The sequence below is a fragment of the Periplaneta americana genome, chromosome 16 (assembly GCF_040183065.1).
Source record: "Periplaneta americana isolate PAMFEO1 chromosome 16, P.americana_PAMFEO1_priV1, whole genome shotgun sequence".
NCBI classification, from domain to species: domain Eukaryota; kingdom Metazoa; phylum Arthropoda; class Insecta; order Blattodea; family Blattidae; genus Periplaneta; species Periplaneta americana.
The window spans coordinates 96989718-97015750 of NC_091132.1; the positions used below are offsets into that span (position 1 = coordinate 96989718).

The 26033-nt window shown below is 34.8% G+C and overlaps 2 protein-coding genes across 6 annotated transcripts in view; one reads left to right on the top strand and one right to left on the bottom strand.

Moving 5' to 3' along the window:
* LOC138690967 (calcium-activated chloride channel regulator 4-like) overlaps positions 1-14422 on the top strand; it is a 41479-nt gene extending 27057 nt beyond the window's left edge. For all 4 annotated transcript variants that reach the window (XM_069812565.1, XM_069812562.1, XM_069812563.1 and 1 more), the window contains exons 5-6: positions 7111-7240; positions 12022-14422. In XM_069812565.1, coding sequence (XP_069668666.1) covers positions 7111-7240; positions 12022-12369 — 478 coding nt within the window. In that variant the 3' untranslated portion in view covers positions 12370-14422. The remainder of the gene's footprint in view (positions 1-7110; positions 7241-12021) is intronic.
* Positions 14423-24911: 10489 nt separating this feature from the next.
* The window catches only part of Nup43 (Nucleoporin 43kD), a 78761-nt gene continuing 77639 nt past the window's right edge, over positions 24912-26033 (bottom strand). For both annotated transcript variants that reach the window (XM_069812560.1, XM_069812561.1), the window contains one exon: positions 24912-25252. In XM_069812560.1, coding sequence (XP_069668661.1) covers positions 25074-25252 — 179 coding nt within the window. In that variant the 3' untranslated portion in view covers positions 24912-25073. The remainder of the gene's footprint in view (positions 25253-26033) is intronic.

A 26033-nucleotide genomic window follows, 5' to 3' on the forward strand; every position in this document is an offset into this window, starting at 1 on the left:
GCAAAAACTTGTTGTCAAAGTGTGTCGTAGCTCAGTGGTATGATGTTTGACTACCTACGAAACAGAAGTTACCATGTTCGCTTTCAGAATATTTTGCCCATGTTGTGTCTTATTGGTACAGGTATGGCAATTTACTAACATACGCGAAACAAAAACACACATGATGTATTATGAAAAATCTGGCATTTGTATGACACTGCATCAGTAGGCTATGCTTCTGAGTAATCTTTTTTCATGGTGTATTAGTTGTTGTTAGCAATCTGTAGCTTCTTTTACACATGACTCGACGAGATTTTAACTTTTATAAAAGGACTTGCGCTACTAAATTCCATTGCTATAATATAATTAAATGATAATATGATCAAATAAAGACGATAAATTACTTTGACGCGACAATGCCGATTTTACTTTAACTAATAGCTGTGACAGAGCTTTCCTTATCGAATAATTCTGCCTGCACTCCTCGTGTATTGCCTGAGATAGGAATTTGAGAGATTCTTCCTTCGTACATTTTCGATTTTCAAACCCCATGAGGATAAATAATGTTAATGAGTTATATTTTGGCTTTCGTTATTTCGTTATTTAAAAATTTCAGTTATTAACCTGTTTATATATATTTTATTTTAATGTATTTAATTTATATTACATCATTAATGATTTTATAATATTAACGTTATACAATAATTCAAGATGTGAAAAATACGAGGTTATGAGTTTTGTGTAAAGAAAAACAAATTTTAGCTAGACACTGTAAACTATTATGGAATCTATGACGATTTTATTTAACTCGAATGTTTTAAATATTTTGTCTGTATTCCTGTCCTTCATTCATTATTGAGTAGAATACACAGTGATAACGCTAGTTGTATATTATTGTTGACAATTATGAATTATTTTTCAGGTCTGTATAACTGTTTCAGTCTGTAATACCGGTATGCTTCCACGAGTACTAAAAATTAATGTATCCCTTTCACTCAACTACAAGGAGTAGGTAACCACAGAGGTCATTGATGTGATATTGAATGGACACTCAAAAACATTTCCTTCTGGGCTACATAATTTTTCCAAATGCATTAAAAACATACAATTCTGGATAATATAGGTTCAAATTGCAAATATGTATTAATAATAAAAAAGAAATAGTCATGGCCAGGGATTGAATATGGAACAGTCATGGTCAAAGATTGAATATGGAACATTTTCTTCGTAAACTAATATGTACCTATTCAGTTATCATGGACATGCAGAATTCAAGAGTATAATGTTATAGTTGGCTGGCATATTATATTGTGGCACCCATCTGGAATATTCTGGTCACGTCAGGGGGTTGCGCACGCATCTAGCGAGAAAGAAGGTGCGGGGAAACGGAAACTCGAGTTTCAGTAGGAGCTGTAGCGCGGTAAGGAGCAATGGGAAAAGAACTATGGTGACGGCTTGGAGTGGGGAGAGCAAGGGAAGCATCGAGAGGCAGATTTCTCCCGAAGATTCTGAAAGGCATGCGAATCGAAGACTCCGGAACATGTCATTTAATAAATAACACCGTGAGTGCCGACAGAAGAGTCGTCAGTCATGAGTCAATCCTTGGAAGTCAGTCTACAAGTGAGTCTTCGAGCGAGTAAGGAATCCAGCCTTCGAGAGCATCAGGAAGACCAGGGTTCGACATGCAGAGAACCGCAAATGGAAAGACCTGAGTTCGACGTGTTGTGGACTGTAGCCTGAGGACCTGAGTTCGACGTGTGGTGGACCGCAACTGGGAAGACTCGAGTTCGACGTGTCGTGGACCGTACCCAGAAGACCAGGGTTCGACGTGCAGTGAAGTTAAGTCCATAACTGTGGCAGTGTCCAGGCGAGTGCGACACATCCGGAAGATCTGAGTTTGATGTGCCATGAACTTGAACAGTGAGCTAGAAGAACTAGCCAAGCCAAACAAACTATGAACTGTGAACTGAGAACTGACAGTTTTGTTCTGCACATAGTGCATTGTGAACATTAATGGAAATTAGGAGTACATTGTTCTTCTTCTCAATAATACACATCGTGTATTGTCATTGCTGTCGTGTGGAGTGCAATAACGACTATTGTGTTGCTGTGTTGAACGGAATACCCATTGTTGTAGGGTGAATTATTAAGAATAAAAGTCACATTGTCGTCGGGAGTGTGGTGGTTAAAAGTAGAATAAAAGTTACAATATTAATATTATTCACGGGCATGTCCCCCAATTTTTTGATGTGAAGCTGTTTGACATCTTAATTTTAAATTATATTTTGTATTCTTATTTGGAACTCAGCACCTCTACTGCGAAGTTAGATTGTTAACCGAAATTTAAATCTTCGATTAATTGATTCCTATGCTATATCGAAGTTAATGATAGCAGTGACAAATATTGTAAGCTAGGATTTGAATATTTGATACATGTACTTCTGATGGCCACGTTCTTGAAACTTTGAACTCAACCCTTCAGAGTCGCCAATAGACTGATGTCAGCAGTTACAGTAGATTGGTAAACTGTGCAATTTCAGACATTAGAAGTGAAGATAAATTTCATGAACTTTCCAAACAAGCATTGATATGATTGAAGAACTAGAATTGCAACCAGTAAAACTCTTCAGGAAAAGAAACACACCAAAAAGATCCTGTGGTCCAGCTGAGCAGTATTCACTAGAAAACACTGAAGAATACTATCTCTTGAGTACTTTAAAGTCATTAATGCTACTTCGACAGGGTTGAAAACACGTTTGGTTAAGAGGGACTAAAAAGGCAGAAGTAGCATTGAAATTCCCAGTGACTTAAATAGCTGTCCTTAACTTGATTTAGTGTCACTCAGTGTGGAATTTGAGATTCATTCCATAAGTAGACCTACATAAAAACTCAGCATATCAACAAACATACCGCAAAATCCTTCTGTGCGCTGACCAATGATTGGTTGGTTCTGTGTTCGCACCGGAAAACAGGAAAATGGCATGTATCGACACATGTGGAGCAATGACAGATGACGTGACATAATAGATACCAGTACTTATTTTAAACTAAAAACCTAACATAAAACATCGAATGCACGAGGGATTTTTACAAGAATGTTGTTGTTGTTTTCTAATGCCACACATTTGACAATAAAGTCATTTGACCTCTTGCACTCCAATATTTTTCAAAGATATTGTCATGGTTAGCCACTGAAGTACAGATTTTAAGGTTTGTACCATTAAAGTAGTCCCTACCCGGAGATCCAAATGAGGGACTATTTTATCTCTGGATAATTTTACCTTAATGGTACTCATATCATATTGGAGTGGTTAAATGGCAAGTTGTAACCAATTTGAGTGAACAACATATTTTATCGTTTTGGTGGCTACTTCATCCACACACAACCCCCAGAATGTCTGGAGGACCACACCTGCTGTTGGTCGACAGGTCTACCAGATCTAGTTGGAAGATCTTGTTGATCACCAGCTTTCCCTCCTTAAGCCACTGGAGGACTTACAATATGAAATATGTATGTCAGGTAAGGGACTGTATCTAAAGAGTTTCTCCTTATGATTCTATGATGTTTTAGGCCTGAGTTACCAGTAACTGGCTAGCCATTATAGATTACACTATTACTGTACATATGTCGCAAGTCGTTAACAACAAGCAATTTAACACTACACAGCACCGCAAAGTATGCTGCCTATTATAGTACAGAACAAACAGCAAATTAATAATAATGAAACTTACTGACCAACCATCGTTTCCACATCTTTTTGGGTTAGTGTTTTGAGTGGTGACGCACCATTACACGACATTCTTGGTAGATTATCACGCTCCATTGCAAAAGTTCGCAATGGACCCAGCCTAAAATCACATCATTTCTTGACAACCTTAATTAGTATTCCAACTGCTTCACGTGTTTAGAGAAACAGCAAGTCTACCATTAATACTTCGAAAATGTATAACAGATGTAGGCTTACTTCCAGAAAATGGTCTTATTTAACAACTTGCAAGATTTTTATGAAGAAAACATTATTCAGAAAATTACTTACAAGCAATGTGTGGCAGAAATCATAGTCCCAAGATGAGGATTTTTTTAGAAAAGTTGTCCACAAAATTAGAAGCCCTCGCACTCCCATGCATTTATTTGACAACTGCAAGCTGAATTTCTCAGAGAACGAAAACGTACAGGAAGGAGAATGCTTAGTCTTATATAATTTTGAGAAAAAATTATACCTTCATCATTCAAGATTCTGTGCAGCATATTCACTGAATTAAATTATGCCACAGATTACAGTGCATCCATCCATTTGTATCTATTTCACACAAAAATGTGAAGTGAAACACACAGGAATCTAGTTGTAATATCTGAGTGCCTTATACATGAAACTAATGCAGTTCATCTTTTTCAACGTTATTTAATATCGTTTCTAAAGGAGAAAGTAGGAATTGTTAATGAAATTATTTAACTTTTCTGACTGTGAGTACACGATATAAGAATAGAAAGAATTTTGTAAATACATGCTACCATGAAAGGGATTTTGGAGTATTATGCACAGAGTGGAACTTTTTTTCAACTTCACACAGTAAAGGCCTTTGTGATGGCATTGGCAGCAGCACTAAAAGGCTTGCTACGAAAGTGAATCTTCAGCCACTTCAACATTTCAACAGAACACTCAAGAAATTATTCGAATAGGCTGTGAAAAATGTTAGTGGCATTTCCTTCAAATTCTTTAGCAACGAGGATTATCAAATAAAGTATGAACTTCTGAAAAAAAAAAAAACATGAAAAAATAAATCACTATGTCGAACACTAACAATATTTTCTTCCATCCCCATTCCAAAAACAAAAACACAATACTCTGCCCCACATGAAGAGAAAATAGTGGTACTTTGAACTGATTCTGTACACTTTAGATTCCTATAAATAACATTAGTTTGATGCAAGACACATGTGCTAATATACTTGCCTGTGATTGATGTTCATTATACACTTCTTCGCTACTACTACATGTGAACGACGCAGCGACTGCATAACATCTTGTTGGTTAAGTCAATTAACTTTTTATGAACTTCTTGGAGTTCCATCCTGAAATTTTGCACACATACTGAAAATTAAATGGAGAATGCAATTATATATATATTTTTCATATTAGTGAACGATATCTGTTGTTCTGCCATTGTACACTGAAATATTTATATTTAATGTATATGCTGTAACTACTTTAGCAAATAAGATTATTATACTGGTATTTGCTAAACAAAACTAACACTGAAAATTACACCAATAAAAACATGGCACACCAGACTTCTTAACTATATTTCGGACTGTTTAAATTTCAACCAATCAAGATCGACCAGCAGACTCAGTTATGTGAATTGTGTCGTCAACTAGCCTTCCCTAAAATCCTCTAAATTAATAAAAAACCATCAACCTTCAAGAAAACTATAAAGAGAGGCAAAGAAAAGTTACCGCACTATGCAGGGAATGTGTTTGTTGAGCGCACATTATTACATAGTTTTGCATTACTACACTTGTTATTGAACATTATTTGTGTTATTTGTGACTCCACTCATCAACTAAACACTCCATATGCTTCCTGATGTCCGCACACTCCATCCCCACCACTCGGAAATTTTAGGCCTACCATAATGAAACTGAATGCCCTCCTGCACTTCTACAGCTTACTGATGAGTCAAGCAATGGATTGCAGGGAATCTATTCCCCAACATCCCCTGTATAGTGCAGTAACTTTTCACTGCCTCTCTCTGTAGTAGGGTTACCTGAAAATTTACATAACAGAATTTTATTTATATCAAATCAAAATTAAATATAATATTGTGTAACTTAGATCTGTCTGTTTGGAGTAAAAAGCGGAATAACTATTACAATTTTGATTTGGTATATCTATACCTATCAGATTGTATTTGTCTGTTTTTCTCTATTGTTTAGATACAGTATGTTTTTAGATTTTTTTTATGTTTTGTAGGCTTCATTACTGGTATTTCAATTTTCTGAAAGATGACACAATTTTATGGGTTCTGCTATTGTGATATATTAGTGTAATGAATTTATTTCCTTTTTGTGCTCATGTATCGCCTGTTTGTTTGTTCATTATGTTTGGCCTTTTTTACTATTTTGTTAATTATTTAAAGATTATATCTGTTTTCTTGGGTTATGTATTTTATAATATTCAGTTCTTCGTTGCAATCATTTTGGCCCACTGGCATATATTAATCTTGTATCATTGATTGAAATGTTGCATACTTGTAGTTCAATGTATTGTGCATGTATGATATTGTTGTTGTTGGTTTTCTATTTATTTCGAATTTATGTTTATTTTCTGTTTTGTTATTATGACATGCAAAATGTTCACTGAATCACTGCTTTCCATTTGTGATGTGTATTGTAATTTAGGATGTATTGTGCTTGTGTACTAGTAGAGTTTTCCTATTTGTCTTCTATTACCATTATAAGGAGTTGTTCAGAACTTCCGTTACAAACGCCTGCCACTGTGAAGCTGGTCACCCACTGCAGTCTTCTGGATTGACTTCTAGTTTATAGGACGCATAATGGGCTTTAGTAGAATTCTTCACCCTTACTGAAAAAGAAGAAACAAATGACAAGTAAATATCATGCTAGTAAAATTCCGAAACTTACTATCAGAACCATCCTCTGATTGAGGTTCTGGCTGATATGGACATCTATTATCAGGCAGTACATCTCACTTGACGATATGTGTCATAGGAAGAACAATTGTTTCCATGCATCTGAAGTCTGATTAGTGTAACATGTAGCTAGTCGGCGTATGCAATGGAGGGGGAAAGGAACTGGCCACTTATCCCATTATCTCCTAGCCTAGTTGCCTCATAAGTGGTACCTTTTTGGTATCACTTGTGAGGTTCAGACTTGTCTTCGGACAGTTGACTAAACAACAACTACTATCAGAATAGCATCATAACAGTAATTTCTCTCCCTCCAACCCCCTCCTCCCAATTCAATGATTTGGAGCACAAGGAAGGTTGGTTGCAAACATTGATTAATTTCTACTTACCCCATTGCCTCTCCCAAGTTAAAAATTCTGTTGTCGTCACTATCTTTAGAATAAGTTGTTCATTCCGTCTGACAAAGTTATTTTTCTACAGGAACAGTGCACCTTTAAATGACCTTGAGAAACTCGCAAAAGCTACTGGAGGCCTTTTTTTCTCTGTATCAGATGAAGACGGTGTTGAGGGGCTGCTTACAGCCCTAAATGCTACCCTCGAATTAACTCAGGTAAAGTCCACACTCTTGAGACACATTTGTAGGTAAATGGTGTGCCTACCATCATTCATTACATCATTTTTCATTTCACTGATTGTAATCATAGTTCTTACATCAGCAGTGTAGCTTTGAGATCTGGAACAAGTCAAAAGTTATACAATACACAGCAAGCAGATTAATTCAATTTACAAACACAAACAATTCATCAGTTGAGTAGAAGGTAAAAGTATGCAGAAATTTAGATATTTTCTTTTTTTTAACCTTTCCTCTTGGCCTTTCAAAGTTTTAAGAATATTAGGCAATGCATTGAAGTCAGCAGTAATACATTAATAATGAACTTCATTTTTATAACAGCTGAGACTAACAGAGGGTAGATAGAGATCTGACTTGTGTTTTGTATTAAAATTACGAATGCTTTTATTAGTAAGTTACTAAATCTATCTTGGTTTTTAATATAAAATTTCATCAGGGAAGGAAAGAACATACTCATAATGTAAGGTTATTATTTCCAAATTTTGGAAATTTTTTTTTACGTGATGTCCTTTTATGCACGCCTGTCATTATCTTTATACCATATATTATCACGTAATTCCCTCCTTTTATTACTAAAATTTTTAGACTTAAAACATGGGTGAATTATGTAGCAATTGCTACCACTGAGATTATTATTTTTACTGTTTTTTTATTTTTCTCTATGTGCTTGATACATGTTTTCTCAAACACTCGGTAAACAATTAAACAAAAGCGAGTGCTTTAAACTATGAATGCGTGCGCGAGGTACGCAATTTACATTTCTGAACTGGATATTTTCATGTTCAATTTTCTCTCTCATCCATCTATTTCCTCTAATTTTCTTATCTTCTTGCTACCACTGAGATTGGATTCTGTGGACACCCTTGATGAAGACCTGCATAAACAAACAAATATAGAAGCCAAAAAAAAAAAAAAATACTATTGGTAACAAAAAAAATAATACGGTACCTATTTCAAATAGAATTATGTTACATACCGGTACCTGTGTTCCTTTAAAACAGTTGAATACATTACTGTTGATTCACAAACAATAACCTTTTATCTTTACTTCCCCTCCCTATCCTACACTCTGTTGCCATCACTTTCATCAGTATCATCACTGTTTTCACACATATTTGATTCAGACAATATAATATTATCTTGTTCATTTTCACTATTCCACAACATATCATTCTCGGACTCATCAATAGCGCAGAAAATTCCATTTTTTTTTTTTAATAACTTTATCAGTGATCAGCCTCTTACCCACTCGCACACATTTTCAGTATATATGACTTCTAACAGTACTTGTTAGAAAGAGACAACACAACAATATGGTTCAGGTATAGGTCTATTGTTAGAATATCATTCACCCTGGACCTTCACACTCGAAAATTTACGGGGTGTGAAACAAATTTCGCAGAAATCTCTCCACTACAAACTGGTTTAAAGGGACTCCAGTGTCCTTTGCAGGGAGAGAAATATGCAATAATTTGTTTAATTTCAATATTTTTAATAAAGAATATTTGAGGGAGGTTATGCGAAGGAGTGTTTAGCCTTCTTCTGTAAAACAAAAATATGTTTAGCTGAGCCATTTCATGATTATGGATGTGACATTGGCACTCAATTTTTTGTTTTAAAATTAAGTTTAATCTAATATACAATGTTTGTTTTAGCACACCAATTATTGGAAAAATTATTCTTCTCAAGAAGAGCAAACATTTCCAACAAATAGATTTTAAAAAATCATTATAACAAATTAAGTATTTAACTTTTGTAAGGTGATGCTGTCAAAATCGCAGCACAACCCTTCTTTCTCTTCCTTCTCGTCTCTTGTGTGTTGATATTTGGAATAGAGGACATTTGTTGTAGAGAACCTGAGGAAATTTGGTGGAAGTTGGTGAAGAAAATAGGCCCACATCTTTCGCAGAAGTTAACTCTACCGTATCTTCTTGGGTATTCTGAGCTGAGGCTGTAGTCAAGGCAGGAATCAGTTGGTGCAGACGAACTTGCAGTGTTTGTTGAATATTTTTCAAGAGCCCTATCTGTTGTGATGATGCCAAAAAACGGTCACCACTAACAATATTATCAAATTTGTTTATTTATTTATTTATTTAGTCCTACATTCCTTTTAAATGGCTATTTTTTTTCATTTATTATCCCAATAGATAAGACTATTAAATAAATATGAAAGAGTTAGGAGACAATATAAACAAGAAGAAGAAAGGTATTAAACCTAGGAAACAATAGTAATTCTGGGGTAAACGGAACCCTGGTCCATTCTGCCTCGGTCCGTTCTGCCCCTACTTTGAGATCAGGTTTAGTTTATCATCCACAAAATGTCTTTCGAAATGAAATAATTCTGAACATCTTAAAATATAGCCAACAATGCCCATTTTAAGGGAAGAAAAAAATCAATAATTAAATAAATGTTACGTACCTTGTTAGTAAATATTCATGCAAGTTACAATTCACACAGAAGAAACAAAGAAAAATGCACTACAGGCTTCAACTACAATAACTAAACAGTCAAAATAGTTTCTCCTCTTCCTTACCGCTCGAATAGTAATTCCTGAAAGTTTCCTAGAGTGCACTATATTACAATGCAAACAAATGGATAGTTCCATTCCGCCTCGGGGTTCCGTCCACCCATAGTTCCTCTAGATGTGGAGGTGAGACTTGGTATATGAGCTTCAACAAACAGCACACTTTCCATCTTTTCTTAATTTCAACAACAGTATATGAAATGTTGGAATGAACTCATTTCCGAAGTTATATTATTGGAAGTTAAATTAGTTTTTGCTATATTATAGTGTAGAGCAGTGGCGTCATGTGACATTTTGACATAGGGATGCGATTTTTTAAATGGTTAAAATACAGTAGTCTGCTTTCGTTATATGCGCGAGTTGCATTCCTGGATATAGCTGCTTATTGATGAATGTTTGAGTTGAATTTTCAAATTTTCTTTATAATTTCCTTGTAGCATAAGTTATAAGAATATTTACCAGGCCGAAGCCTGGCAGTGTTTTATATAAAATACGAAAGACGAAAGTGCATAGAACAAGACTGACTATACTGTTGATAATATAGTAAATCAAAATAAGATTCATAGTTTTCTTTTAGATTTAACAATATTTCTTCTGGGAGCGAATTTGCAAAGGTGATAAATTGTGTATAATCAAGCATACTCAAAAGCCTCAATTTGGAATTTTCAGCAAACTTTTGAATATTATCAATTCCGATGACATGCAGGATTTCATTGAACAACCGCCTATATACAATTTTCTTATCCTCTCCAGGAATTGCATCCAGCCATGATCTGTCACATTGAGGATAATTTTCAGCAGCAAAATCATCCATGCGTTCCCAAAATTCTCAAAATCTTTCAGTAAACTTAACAGCCCTCGTGCACAAACGACAGTTTCATGGTCACATTCACAATCTTCATTATCCATTATTGATTCAAATAACCATTCCAACTTTGATGAATTAGAGAAAAAACTCGAAAATCCAGCAAGATTAGTGAAGATCACTTTTACTTGTTTCACAAAATTGGCAGACTGAGTTAAGACGAGGTTTAATAAATTTGTACGCATAGCGTACACAAGAATCGCTGACTTACAGTGGCTGCGAAATTTTGCATGTAAATCATTAAGTTCTCCCACCATCACAGCCGCTCCATCGTAGGTTTGAGCAATAAGTTTATCATTGCAATCAAAATCGTTAATGACTTCGAGAACATGTTCAATGTATGGTTAGAAATGTGGATGTACAATATTTTCTCTTTTACTACAGGCTACGTGCTCGAGCAGGTACTGAAGGTCTTTCCATTCTTAACATTAAAATTCTTTAAGTCTTGATATGGCACATGCTCTCAGACATTTTATGATAAGCATATAAGTGTTTATTAAACACATAATGTTCTCATTATATTATTTTATACCGGTATTTATTTTAATTAAATATGATATGCCAGCATACCTTTTCTCGAACGTTTTCGTTTTCTGAAAAAAAAAAAAACTTCCTATTCAATGCTTAGGAATTATAATATCAAATCAATCTTCTTAATGTATCCAGCTGTTTGCTGATAACATAAAGTCCACTACAGTCCACTGTTGTCTATTCAGTAGGAATTATAATATAGTATAAAGACAAATAAGTATTATGCAAATCTAGTCTTTCAGGTAAAGCTCCCTGTAAAGCAGATTTGAATAATTTCAAGGGAAAAATTGTTCCGGGGCCGGGTATCGATCCCGGGACCTCTGGTTGAACGTACCAGTGCTCTGCCAACTGAGCTACGCGGGAACTCCACCTGACACCTGCTTTACAGGGAGCTTTACCTGAAAGACTGATTTGCATAATATATACGTCACTGTGTACGTTAACAGAAAACCACAATTCCAAGTCACACAGAGATTGTGTGCACTCGATGTGGGTCTCTGGCGTTTCGTCAGCCCACGCGAGTTGTGTGGATATAAAGGGAAAAAGTTGAGATGGTGTCGGGTGGAGTTCCCGGGTAGCTCAGTTGGCAGAGCGCTGGTCCCGGGATCGATACCCGACCCCGGAACAATTTTTCCCTTGAAATTATTCAAATAAGTATTGTTTTTTCATGGGAAATCTATATACAGTATACATTCAAAATTATATTGATAAATTAATATATAAAAAGTATTCCGAGATAAAATGATCTTCTCATATACAAAAGTAATTTTTGTTTAAAAGTGTAAAATTACAAAGACTTTTTTAGATACAAAATAGTCTAATGATATTTATTATTGCAGGAAATGGAAATATCGCCAATCTATAATACTTACGAAGTTAGTGAAAAATGGACAAGTTCAGAAGAAATGGTGACCATACCTTTCACAATAAAAGAAAATAATAGCGAAATAGCTACTACAGAATCATGGCAGACATTGGGAAAGAAAATTATGACATCATCGCAATCACCACCAGTCAGACTGCATAAATTCATGTCATCATGGTTGATTGTTGGCATTTCTTTTGCAATAGCTGTAGGACTGTTACTGCTAACTATAGTAATGCTGTTGGTGTGGAGGAAGTTACGCATTGCTCCTATCACTGGATTTTACCCAGTTTCTCAGTCAGAAGCTTGTGTACAAAATTAATGTAATCTTTTACTCATTATTATTTTTTATATAACTAGCTATTGACCAAAATATAAGCCTACATATGAAAATAACAACTAACAATATAGAACTAAGGGAGCCAAGTTTTGTCAGCAGAGTGACATGCTGTAACTGGGAGAACCTAGGTTTGGATGGCTAGAAGACTAAAAAAAAATCGTCATAACATAACTTCCAGATCAGATCATCAGATCATCTTTGCCACCTCTAGGCCAAACAAGCCCTGCCGCTCTATATCGCGTTTTTTTTTTAAATAGAAAACTCATTAATAACGTCGTGCAGTAGGCCACTAATTAAATGAGAGGCACAAGACCTGCAAAATGTAGCAAAGCCATACAACATAATGATGTAATTAATTTGTAACATACCTCGTTTTTATGAGAGCACCTTCTTCCTTGCTTTACGGTGAGTTAAGTCATTTATCAGGTACTCATATTTCATATTCTGGCTTCAGTGTTGAAGAGTTCCAAAGCCGAAATCTGTTCCTCACCCATCGAAGACTCAGATAAGTCTTTACACACATCAAAATTAATAAAGAATGTTCCCCTGAACAGTTGGTGGCTGATGTTCTTAGTGCTATCCAAAGAACTACAGCCTATCTATGTTTGGATAACCTTCCACAAGATATTCTTTACAAAGAATTTGACATATATATGGGAAATTACATCCTTAGCATCATCTGCCATTAAAAGTTGCAGATGAAATTTCATACACAAACATTCATCGTGCAAGGTAAAGTCAGAATCATGTTTATAGATCGATATAAGATTCTCTGCTATTGCTGAAACAGTAGTTGTTTCTGAAGTTTTCAGACTTTCTGACAGATCAAATTTTTCATGGTGTTCTTACAGCAAAACATGCAAAGAGTTCAGAATTACACGAAATGTACTGATTGCTGATTCTAAAATGATCTGATTCAGTCTTCAATACTGTTCCTTCCATGACACTACCACCAAGCATTAGTACACGTTTTTTCTCTTCTCCTTTCACCATATGTGTGTGGCAGAATTAAGTTACTTTTTAAAAGTAACTAGGTTACAGTTACAGTTATTGTACAGAAAAAGTAACTGAGTTATAGTTATCAGCATTACAGTTACTTTTATATAAAATTGGCCTACAATAAAAATTAAAATGATATCTTTCCCCTATAACTTGTCTAATTTGATATGAAATAATTGATGTCTATCATCTAGGTATGCGAAAAATGAACTTTAATAAATTGACGCTGTAAAAATTATAATTTATTTTATATGAAACTTAAATTTTATAAGCATTTATTTTATAATTACCAGTACCTGCTGTTCTCTCACTTGGACTATGAATGGATACAAACCTCATTTCTTTGATATTGCATAATAATGTGACTGCCTGTGGATGACATCTTATAGTAAGCTAAAAATATCTAATTTAAAAACAATGTTCTGGTAACGACAATGAGTGTCTCAATCCTGTTAGTTACACATCTTAAAAATTGTATATGAACTGCTTGTTCATTTTCAGTAAAAGTTGTTTCTCAAATGTTTCATTGCCCAATTTGCCCTTTAGTGCCCTCAACACAATATTCCCTACACTGAAAACTGTTTCTACAGAAGCACTTGTTGGTAGGCCTGTATTATATTTAATGAAGAGAGTCTTGAACACAGGAAACCCATTGAGCATTTGTAAGTCAGCAGAATTGCTTTGTAGAAATTGTTCAAGGTCCTGTTCAGCACTTGAATAACTATTTTGCCTCTCAAAGCAGAAAAAGTCCTCCTCTTCAGGTGCTTCCTCTCCATCAGCAGTGTCTTTTACACTTACTTTCTGCATGGCTTCGAGCATATAACCTTCAGCTACACAGAAATGAGCTCAATCCATCCAATTTGTTTTGAACTTGGGTGGAAGCATGCAGAGAGGATGAGATCTTTGTTTTCAAATGCATTATTAAACCTGAAAAGAATAGGCCAATATTTGTTTTAATAAATATTAATAGAAAGTTAATTTCTAAAATACTTCAGAAAATTATGTACATTACAATAAAATACTGGACTCAATTAAATATATCTCACCTCTTTTGCAATCCCTGAAGAACTGCCTCAAACAAAAGGTCTGCACATTGTTAACCGACTAGATAGCTTGTTTTAAAGCAGTGAAAGTTGGGAGGAGGAAACCCATGTACATATTGTGTTCCCCTTGTAACAAGTGTATTGCCTGTGCCAATGGACTTATCACTTCACTGTATTCTCTCAAGAAAGTAATTTCTTGGGGAGCTGATCTTGGCAGTAAACAAAACTCCAGCAGCTTCAATTTTTTCACTGTCATTCTCCATGAACTTGCAAATCTGTTGGACAGCCTCATACATACAGTGCGAGAAGTCTCTCCGCAGTGCCGAGAATCCACTTACAGGCAGAGAATTCAAGTGTATTTGGTAGAGAATTCAAGTGGCAGTACTGATCACTAAACATATGATGGACTGGGGGTGTAAAGTTGTCAAACCAGAATGAATGGGGGAGTGCCAACTTCATACAGGGTTGTATTCTAGAGTTACTAGAACTAATAGAGCTGCAGAGGGACTTTCTGATCGCACTGTATAATTACTGTATTATTATTATTATTATTATTATTATTATTATTATTATTATTATTATTATTATTACCATTACTAGCCATACCCGTGCACATTGCTGCACTTGTTAGAAATAAATATTGACTTAAATATAAATACAGTTTTGTAATTACTTAGTGAATAATAGCTTTTTGTATGTTGTAAGTCATTTGCTCCTGAATCATTTTGAAAGTTGTATTTAAAACTATGAATTTACCTGTTATTATCATGCAATACTTTCTGGAGTTGTTCAGTCAATTCTACTTTTAAGATTGATACTAGATATTAGACCTAATAGACAATTGGTCAGCATCTGTAATGAAATATCTTCTTCTTCTACTTCAAGGTTAGGCTATAAGCCTATGCTGACTCAAAGCATATCCCTCCACCTGGTCATGGGGTGTCCAACTGAACGTCTGCCTCTGGGTTTATATTGTAACGCTTGTTTTGATAGTCAAGATGTCTCCATTCGGTCTATATGTTGAAACCATTTTAGTTTATTGTCTGTAAATTTATTTACTAATTCATATATTTGTAATTGAGGACCCTTTTTGCAAAACTTGCTAATTGAAAAAACTAAATTTTACAGGAGAGACAAAACACTATAGTAAGCAAGTTTTGCTGTATGTCTCACTTATAGCAGAAAGCAAGTTTTGAAAAAACGATCACACTTTGACACACTACAATGAAGATAAATAACCCAATTTTTACTAAGATGCTTCGAACATCATGTAGAGGCCTGCCTTATGTTAACGAATCCATCAAAATCTCAATTTTGCAAATTTTGCAGTTAGCAAGTTTTGCAAAAAGGTCCTCAATTGTTCTCTAATATCGGTATTGCGAATATGATCCCTTAAAGTGTATCCTGCTATCCTTCTTAAGAAGTGCATTTCAACCATTTCGATCTTCTTTTTTCCAGATTTATTTAATGTCCAGTTTTCACTTCCATGTGTTAGAAGTGGGACTGCCAAAACCTTATAGAATCTCATCATTGTTTCTTTTCTGGTTCTGTTACACAAGGTTCTTTGAATTGTTCCGCACATATGCTGGAACTTAGATAATCTGAAATGAAATATACTTGTAAGAACTGAAGGCTCTTACTCTCAGCTGGAAGATTTTCAATTAAATGATAAGCCTATGCTTGAACTTTAAATGATGGTGTAAAATTGACTTTATGTATTTCTTTTGCACCAAACGATGCCACTTAGAATAAGGTGTCGTACTGTTTTATATTATTTAGAAAGTGTGTTGATAATGGATGTACGATAAGTACAGTTTCAATTGGTTTTGGGGTTTCTTGAATCTCAGGAGGAACAACAATTTTCACAACAGCACTAATAATCCGTTTGGCTCATTACCCCATTTTTTTGCACTGCATTTATTGCATAGTTTATTCATTTTAAAATAATTCAGGTGAGCATAGTTAATATTTGAATTATAAAATAATGGAATGCTAAGCTAACATACTGTTACTGCATACTAAATCAATACACTCTCGCTGTCATCACTTTGTAAAATAACTCAGCTCCAGTGAGCTCAACAACAAAATACCAATTTTTACTCCATAGGCTATGTGTTGTACTTTGATCCCAGGAAAAAATTACCTTTACGACAGAACTCTTAAAAATACTATTATGTTCTGTGGACAAAAAGAAACTGAAATGTATAAAATTAGAGTATTTTATGTGGACTAAATAAAGTTAAATCATGGGCACCGACAGAATTAATTCCAAGGGCCATAGGCAGAAAGAGAGAGAACCATTTCCTTGGGGGAGGGGGGGGGGCAAATCAAAACCATAGAATCCCCATATAACGGGGTTATGGGGGATATCATTTACCTCCTCTCCCTGTTATAGCTTGACTGTGGTACAGTATATCGAAATATGATCATTTAATAAAGGTATTTCCGGAGGCTTGTTTCTTACAGTGTTACATCCATATCTGCAATGTTTCAAACCGAGTTGTATAGGGTTTGAACTGTAGGTCTACTACAAATTATAATAGGGTGTAACTTAAAACAATTTCCCTCTCATTTCTCTTACAGAAACACATGCATACATCAATAAAATTACGTAACAGTGCTAACAGAAACTCTTTTATATGAAGTTTACCTTCCTGAAGATATCATATGAAATGTAAACTCTAATTATTTTATTTAATCTCGTCTTTAAGTTTACACATTATACTGGGATCATTTTTATTTTTTCTGCATTGTTGTGCAGTATGTTATTCATATTTCTCCAAGTGGCGGCCTGAACACCTGCAGACTTCTAACACATCAGTACAGGCTGTTACAAAAAAAAAACATTACAGTGCTTCCATTCTTCAAATGAGGTATAGAAATTCTTATACATTCAGAAATTTAAAATAAATATTTTAATCCAGACACATGAGCTGAAGACATTAATTCATGAATTTAAGCAAAGAAACTTAATCATAAACAAAAGCAAAAAAAGATCTTTTGAATTCAATATTTTCTAACATTAATAGAAAAAAGAGTTGAGACAAGTTTGGTGGGGGGGAGGGCCGTGCCCCCTCCCATGCCCCCCCTAAACTCCGTCTATGCCAAGGGGGCGCAGACAGCACACAAAAAATTACACTGTATCCAGGATCAGTAATTTAAGGTTAGAGCATTTGAATTTGCCACACTTAGTCTCTTGGTCACAAATGAAGTCGTGAGACTGCATTTGCAATCACAAGTATACTAGTGCTGCTGATTTTTTTGGTGATAAAACAGTGACTGTAATTCCAATTCTAATTCCATTTTTAAGAATTCATTAATTTAGCAAATTCTATCAGACTATAGATTATGCACAAACACAAAACGTCAGCTACTGGATTCCTTGATCAGTGTAGCATAACACAGGTGAAGTTCAAGGAATCGTAAGATCATACTGATTGAAAATTATGTTTATTACTATACATACAAGGAATCAACACAGAAGTTATTCAAACAGTATATCGATGGCCCATGATGAGTAACAGACCTTGATGCAAAGCACGGAGGTGCAGAATCATTTACAAGTAACAGTGTATGCAATTCTACGAAATGAAATGATTCCGTGTTTCCTCTAAAACAAGACAAACAAAATAAATCTTCACTTTAACACTTAGATAAAGCGGAAACAGATAAGAAAATCTATCAGCTAGCTTCATCAACAATAATCAAGTAAAGAATATCAATTGCTATATAATTAGACTAGAATGTTCAATAAGCTTCCATTCATAATCCTTGACATTTAATTTGTCAAAACAAATTGGAAATTGGAATTTCGACCAGTCAATGAAAATCATGGTCAAATCAGTGATGAATTATCACTGAGTCGGCTAGCAGGTGTATTGTGCTTCACCGTTCTGTTGGCCTTTGATTTTTCTGCCATTCCTTCCAAGCTTCAACTTTCTGCTCATGGCAGAGATCAGACGAAAATTTACCAAAAAGCATTCGTTGTTCTCTCGAAACAAATTTAAGATCGCAATTTTATCAAAATTACTTGACAATCCATATACAAGATCATAAAATTACTTTACTTTCAATAATAATCGATTGTTCATTATATTAAATGTTGAGTTATCTAAGAGTGTAAAAAGGTAAACTTTACGTTAGACATAAAAATTGTCGTTTTTATGAAACAAAATGTATAATATTTTGGACATTATGTAAGGGAAATTCGAAATATTTATGAAAAATGACTCATATTTTCCTCCACAATATTATGATTTTGCTCGGTCTATAATAATCTGAAATATACCATACTCATAGATCCTGCTGTCACTTATGCTGCACTTCTTCATGACATTTTCTCACATATGTATTTAAGAGCTCTCTCAGTAAAGTTTTATTTTATCACTACATACAAACTGAAAACACTCGCGTTAATTAATTTGTAGAGAAATACAGTAACAGTACTTTTTTATTCATCTTAATTTTGCTGCTCAAAAATTTGTATTGTCAAAATGTCTAACAATGGTCTGTATAGTTCAGAACAGGCATCACAAATTTGTGTTTCGTGAAACAGCACCTGAACTCTGACATAAGTTCCACGTGACAACACCCCTCTCTGTGCTGAACTCCTTCCTCTAGCATTATCCTTACTGTCAGCATTAGTTCATTCTGTTATCCAGTACTACCTGAATAGTGATTTAGCATTCATAACAGATATTTCTGAACAGCTGAACAAACTAAACTTCAGACTTCAAGGACGTGATCAGAACATAGTTGACATGTATGACGTGTGAAATCTTTTTCCATGATGATAAATGTTTGGAAAGTGCAACTGAAAGAAAATGAGTTTCATCATTTTTATTGTCTGAAGTCACTTTCAAATGTTTCTGATTCAAAAATAGATAAATACTGCGACATCCTCGAAACATTACTTTCAGAATTTGGAGATAGAAGGTTTTGTGATTTTAAACAAATGGAAAATGATTTCTATTTGCAAATCCTTTCAACACACTCATTCTGAAGGTATGACCAAACTTACAATTGGACGGAGTTATGCAGTAAGAAACCAACTGCCAAAAATCTGTTTTCGAGATACTGACCATTGAAATAAATCTAGTTTTCATCAAACGTTTTATGCAAGAAGTATTGTAACATTCATACTATTACAAAAATAGCACAATACTAAAAAAAAAAAGCGCTAACCGATTTTTAATAACAGAGCAGCAGTTTATTTAATACTGAAAAGCAAAATAAATAAATAAAATAAATGTTATGCAATAAACGAATTTTGCTTATAAATAACAGCAAAATGCACATACCGCATTCTTGATTATCTCTGAGTTAAATAATCCAGCCAAAAACAGATTTGTGCAAATACCTCAATTTTTTTTTCAAATTGTTGGTTGGTCTATTGTTGAGTAACTCTGTCCAATTTGAGATTGCCGATCTCCAAAATGACACCTTTGTGAAAAGCAACCATAAGGATTGTGTTAGTTTAGACGTATTTTTAAAAATACTGACTCCTCTAAATATCCACATCTTAGATCATTTGCTGCCACAATCGCAGCTATGTCTGGTTCTACGTATATTTGTGTACAATTTTTTTTCAAAATTAAATATGTTAAAATCAAAAAGGACATGCTTAACAATCTTTGTGCACATTTGGCAGTTGTTACTTATGAGGAAACCCCTAATTTCGAGATCTTACCGAATGGAAATATTGTAATAAAAAAAATAAAAGAATGCAGATAAAAAGAATAATAATCATAGTCTAGTATATACAGTCGTGAAGCCCAATATGTAGTAAATATGCAAACATTAGATGGTTGCTCACCACTAGGATCGCTAATATCGCCTCATCACAGGCAATGTAAAATAGTACCGTCACAGTCTATTGTTTCTAGCTCCCTCAAAACTCAAGCTTCGTGACTGTATATAGTAGACTGTGATATACTCCTAAAAAGATATTCATTCCTCCTTTCTCTTGTTATGAACATGGAAGGTAGTGACACTCACAAACTGCCTCTGTTTAACTTACTGCAACCCTAGATCATATATACCCAGATAGGCCGGTCTTATAATAATAATAATAATAATAATAATAATAATAATAATAATAATAATAATAATAATAATAATAATGATGATAATTTATAGGCTTTGACGTTAAAAACTTGTCAGGTTATTACGCTGCCATCTAGTTGTTACATAAGGAGTCATGTCATAATTCCCATTTGAATTGCATTAGCAACTGTACTGCCATCTCGTGTTTGTTTATGGCGGACGGGTGGCGATCCTGGTGGTTGTTCTCTTCAGTGCTGCCGATTTTAACATAGCGATGAGTTATCTGTTACATATATGATCTAGGCTGCAATTGATACTTCCCACCCCCATCTTCACTTTGTGTGTAGCGAGTAGTACTTATAGTGTGTCATGAATTTGTGACTTTTGCAATACCTGGTTTAAAAGGACGTTCTCACATCTTTCAGTGTTTTTACAGATCAGAATTTGTGTAATTTGGCCTATTTAAGCTGCTCCTTCAGGGTTCAAGTCCTTGTTAACAATGTGACGTTGAAACATTTGTTATGTTGAGTCTCAGCTATTGTGAAATATACCTGCTAAAATGGTAAACCCTCATGTAGCAGCCACTCGAAATCTTCCAAACGAAATTGAACATTGCATCAAACAATTACCAATTACCTTCGATTGCTCTGAACGTATTTCTTCTCAAAAACTAAGAAAAGCATTGCGTGAAGATTCTTTTCATCAATGGAGCAAATTGAAAAGTAAAGGTTTGGGAGTTGTTTTCTATTCTCACTGGAAGAAAGGTAATTCGTGGATCTCAACCAAAAAGGGACTTTCGAGCAGTCAGTGGACGCAAGCCATTAAGATGAACTGTAATACAATATCTGTACGTACTCTCCCTGGTAGAACTCTTGACTCAACCCGTTGCAGAAGATGCGACAAGCAAGAAACGCTTCCTCACGTCTTGGGTTTCTGCCGTCATGGAGAATTGCTCCAAATCAACAGACATAATACGGTTCGTTCTCTCATCGCAGCTTCAATCTGTCAGAATGCTTCCTATGAGGTTTATGAGGAGGTTGGTTGCGTCTCTTCTGATGGCTCTACTAGACGGGCTGATATCATCATAATTGATCGGCAGAAGGATAAGGGTGTCATTCTTGATCCCACAATCCATTTTGAGATGCATGAGCAACAGCCACAAGAGGTGTGTCGTGAAAAACAAGTCATATATGAGCCTTGTTGTCAGCATCTTGGAGCACAATACCACATTACACATTGGACAGATTTTGGGCTCATGTTCGGTGCCCGTGGCACGATCCCACGTGAAACTTTAAATCAACTTAAACAGTATAACATTTCTGATGCAACGATTGATGCCATAGGATCTCACATGTTAAAATCATCCTTAGCTATAATTAGTAATCATTTGTACCCAACAAAATTTTTATTGTAAATGATTTCCTACGTTTTCTTATCTTAATGTTTTTTCTTTTTCTTTCCAAGTGTCACAAAATTGTTTTGTTTACTTATTATTCTTTATGAATTGATTAGTAGGCCGATCTATCGAACCCTTATTTAGGGCAGCTTTTGTTTCTACAAATTATCTCTCTTACTATTAGTGCACTAGCTTTATCTATGGTGTGGTAGCACCTTTACTTGTCTGTGTCTTGCGCATGCGCAGTGTCCCATCATTGGACTTTGAAAAATTTCTTGCGGGACACTAACTGCAGTTTCTCCCTTTAATCTGTGATGTTCTGTTATTATAGTTCTGCATTACATATATTATAATCATGGTAGCCTAATATTTTATTATATGTTTCATCACGCTTAAACAGGCTATACATATATGTATATGTTTAGGAAACTAATATTTTGGATTCCTTAAAAAAAGGAGAATATGATTGACAAGATTCGGTACTTTTAATAATAAAATCGTTCTAATAACTTTCTGAGCAATAAAGGCTCTGCTAATTTTAACAGCATTTCCCCATAAAAGGTACCATAGTTAAAATCAGAATAATATGTACGAGGGTTATTCAGAAATCAACTTCCGATTGTCGATTGTGGATTGCTAGATCGTTGCAGGAAGATGGCCACGAGTAAAAACATAATAATGCTCCCATGCATCGCGCACTCATTTCCATTTAGTAGTCTGTGAGAAACAGCTGTTGATAATGGACGCAATTATTACTCGTCCTGCAAATTGTAAGGTCCGTTCAGTTATTCGATTTCTTCACGCAGAAGGAGTTAAAGCTGCTGGGATTCACTGTCGATTGTGTCGTGTTTATGGCAACATTATGAGTGATAGTACTGTACGAGACTGGTGCAGAAAATTTAAGAATGTCGTATTCAATTGTGACTGATGAACTCGTTCAACAAACTGAACAAACTGTGAGTGAAAGACATCGTTTCACAATATCTGAACTCTCTGGAAATTTCCAAGTCTCTATGAAATTGTTACAGCAAGGTTAGGTTTCAACAAATTTTGTGCACGATGGGTGCCAAAAAATCTCACTGATCAGCATGAAGCTCAGAGAATGACCTCGGCTTTAATGTTCCTTCAGCATTACCACAATGATGGTGATCAAATTCTGGACAGATTTATGACAGGAGATGAGACATGGGTACAGTTCGTGAATGCTGAGACGAAAGAACAGTCAAAGCAGTGGATGCACATCCAATCTCCGAACAAGCCAAAAAAATTCAAACATTCTCGAACCGAAAGATGATGGCTACAGTTTTTTGGGATCACAAAGGAGTATTGTTGACAGAGTTTATGGTGCCTGAGAACACAATAACAGCAGATGTTTATTGTAAAATGCTAAAGATGCTTCAGAGAGCAATCCAAAACAAATGCCACGGATTGCTCTCCAAGGGTGTCATTCTTCTCCAAGACAATGCGAGGCCCTACACTGCTGCTTGTACAAAGGCTTTATTGGACAACTACACATGGGAAACTTTCGAACATCCCACCTACAGTCCAGACTTGGCGCCGAGCGACTACCACCTCTTTCCCAAGATGAACTGGTTAGCCACGCAGCGCTTCAATAATGAGGAGCTCATGGACAGAGTGAAAACCTGGCTGAGTACACAGGCGGCATCCTTTTATAAAGAAGGAATATACAAGCTAGGCCCATGCTACGACAAGTGCTTAAATTTATATGGCGACTATGTTGAAAAACAGTGTCACTATGCAGGAAAGTTTTCCAGGCAATAAATAGTTTTTAACATTTTTTTTTTTTTTTTGGTAACCAATCGGAAGTTGATTTCTGAGTAGCCCTTATACATATTTGTAGCTTTTTTTTTTTTGCAAAATAATCACATGTTATTAATTTTATTATGAACGCTATTTCAAATGTTTCATTTATACTTTTTTTTTTCACTTGCATGATTTTATCTTCAGGCCCCATAAAAACATATAAATGAAGTTCGTTTATTAACAAATGAATTTAAATCTAAATAAATTTCACAGTAGTAATTGTAATTAAAAAAAATTAATAAGCCGACATTTCTAACATTCAATTATATGTGTCATATTAGCTTGTAGACCAGGAATTGAATCACACTGCTCTAGAACATGAACAATGTTTTATTTGTCACTACATGAGGGAGTGTAGTTTTATATACTTTTTCGTCCATACCAATTTCTCAATATTAGGCACTAGTATTTGTTCACTATGAATTCGAAGGTCACACTTCAACATTGCAAAGTAAAGTTTTTCACATGCTTATGTAGAGCCAAACGTACACATTATTTTCACTGAATCTCTGAAAAATCTAGGAAACCTTGTCTGTGAAAAGTGCTTGTAGAAATCAACCAGGCATCTTTTATTATAGAACTGGTATTAAAATTCCCTGTTGCACTGCACATGGATTAATTCCAACTGTATATTTTTAGATGCATTGTTGTAATCCATAGAGAAAGGCGTTACAAATATACTTTACTCACTTTGAAGGGTTGCCAGATTTTGAAATCTTGACTCGAACTCAAGTCAAAGAGGACTTAGAAGTGCACGATTACATACATCTGTAGGGTGGACACTTCCAACTCCAAGTCTATACTTGCAGAGCACACTGAAAGCAGTAACTTATATTTTGCCCTGGATTTGATTTCTTGGGCATGGCTGTTCTAATGTATGTCATGTCTGCTGAACTAACTCTTATCTATAGTCTCTTAGACATTCGGATTTTTATTTTGTCTCTGCTACTCTGTGTATATGGCCTTATCATCTGCTCTTACATAAACCATAATGAGTTAAAAGTTCGTTCATTTCGTGTTTTTCCTTCATTTATTCTGTCCTATTGTGTCCATTGCAAATCAAAAGAAGCCATAACCCTTCTTTAGCAATATGATAACTTTAGCCTTAAAAATTATGGTTCGAATATGCACAATTCTCAGACTGGATCTATAAATAACTTTAATCAGGAATTACTGTCAAGTCTGAAATGATAATGATAATATAGAGGACACATTAGTGGGGTTACAAGTTTATTACACAACATTCCAACGAAAAAAATTACACTATTTCTACATCTTATCTCCATTACAACAAAGCTCTCAGACATCCCTAACTTTTAAGAACTCAAGCAATAAAGAATGCAAAAAAATGTTTATTACCGTAAATTGATATTAATACATCATAACACAATATTTTTTAATACATATACAGCTTCATTGTCACAACCACAAACCACTCTGTTCTTATTAACATCCAATGAGTTAACTGGTTTGTGAAGTTGTGGCATTAGTGTGAAAACTTCCAATCGATGTTTAGCAGCATCACTATTTAGCCAGGGGTTCTCGTCTCCAGAGAATTCTGAAAGAATAGCACAAAATACGTTTTACTGGCATGAGTATACACAAAGAAATTCTTTACTTTAATGAAAGAGAGTGAAGTTATACTGAAGGAAATATGAAATGAGCTATTCAGAGCAAAAGTGGTGTAAGTCAAAATTGGGTAATGAGGTTTAAAGTAAAAATTCTGCAAAATACAGTGAAAAGTAGCAATTAACATGTCTTTCTTGCTATCCACTGACTACTAATAGTTTAAATAAATTGAATATTAATTGCTTCTTTGCGCTGTATTTTACAGAATGTCTACTTTAACACTCATTACCCATTTTTGACTTACACCACTTCTGCTCTGAACAGCTCAAATGAACATGACATCTCAAAAGCCATAGCATTTGATTATAATGTAAAATATTTCATATCCTCAAATTCCCATAACAGACATATTTTATGCTTTACAATTTTGGCATACATAGATTTTCAGGTGGTGAAAGTTTTATGTACTGGTATCCTTATACTGGCTGGTTGGAAAAAGGATGCCAATGAAATATTCTCATGTTTACAGCACTTCATTAACAACACTGACCCCAATGTAAGGAAAGTTTATATATTTATTGAGACATGCACAGCACAAAGAAATAATACTACAGTTAAGTATTTGAGTTCATGTAACTGTTCATTGTAAATCTGATTACATTCGTCATGTGTATCCAGCAAAGGGGCAATCGTACATGGCATGTGATAGGAACTGTGCTAAAATAAAGCTAAGTAAACGAAAACAAGATCTCATATACACAGCTGATGAC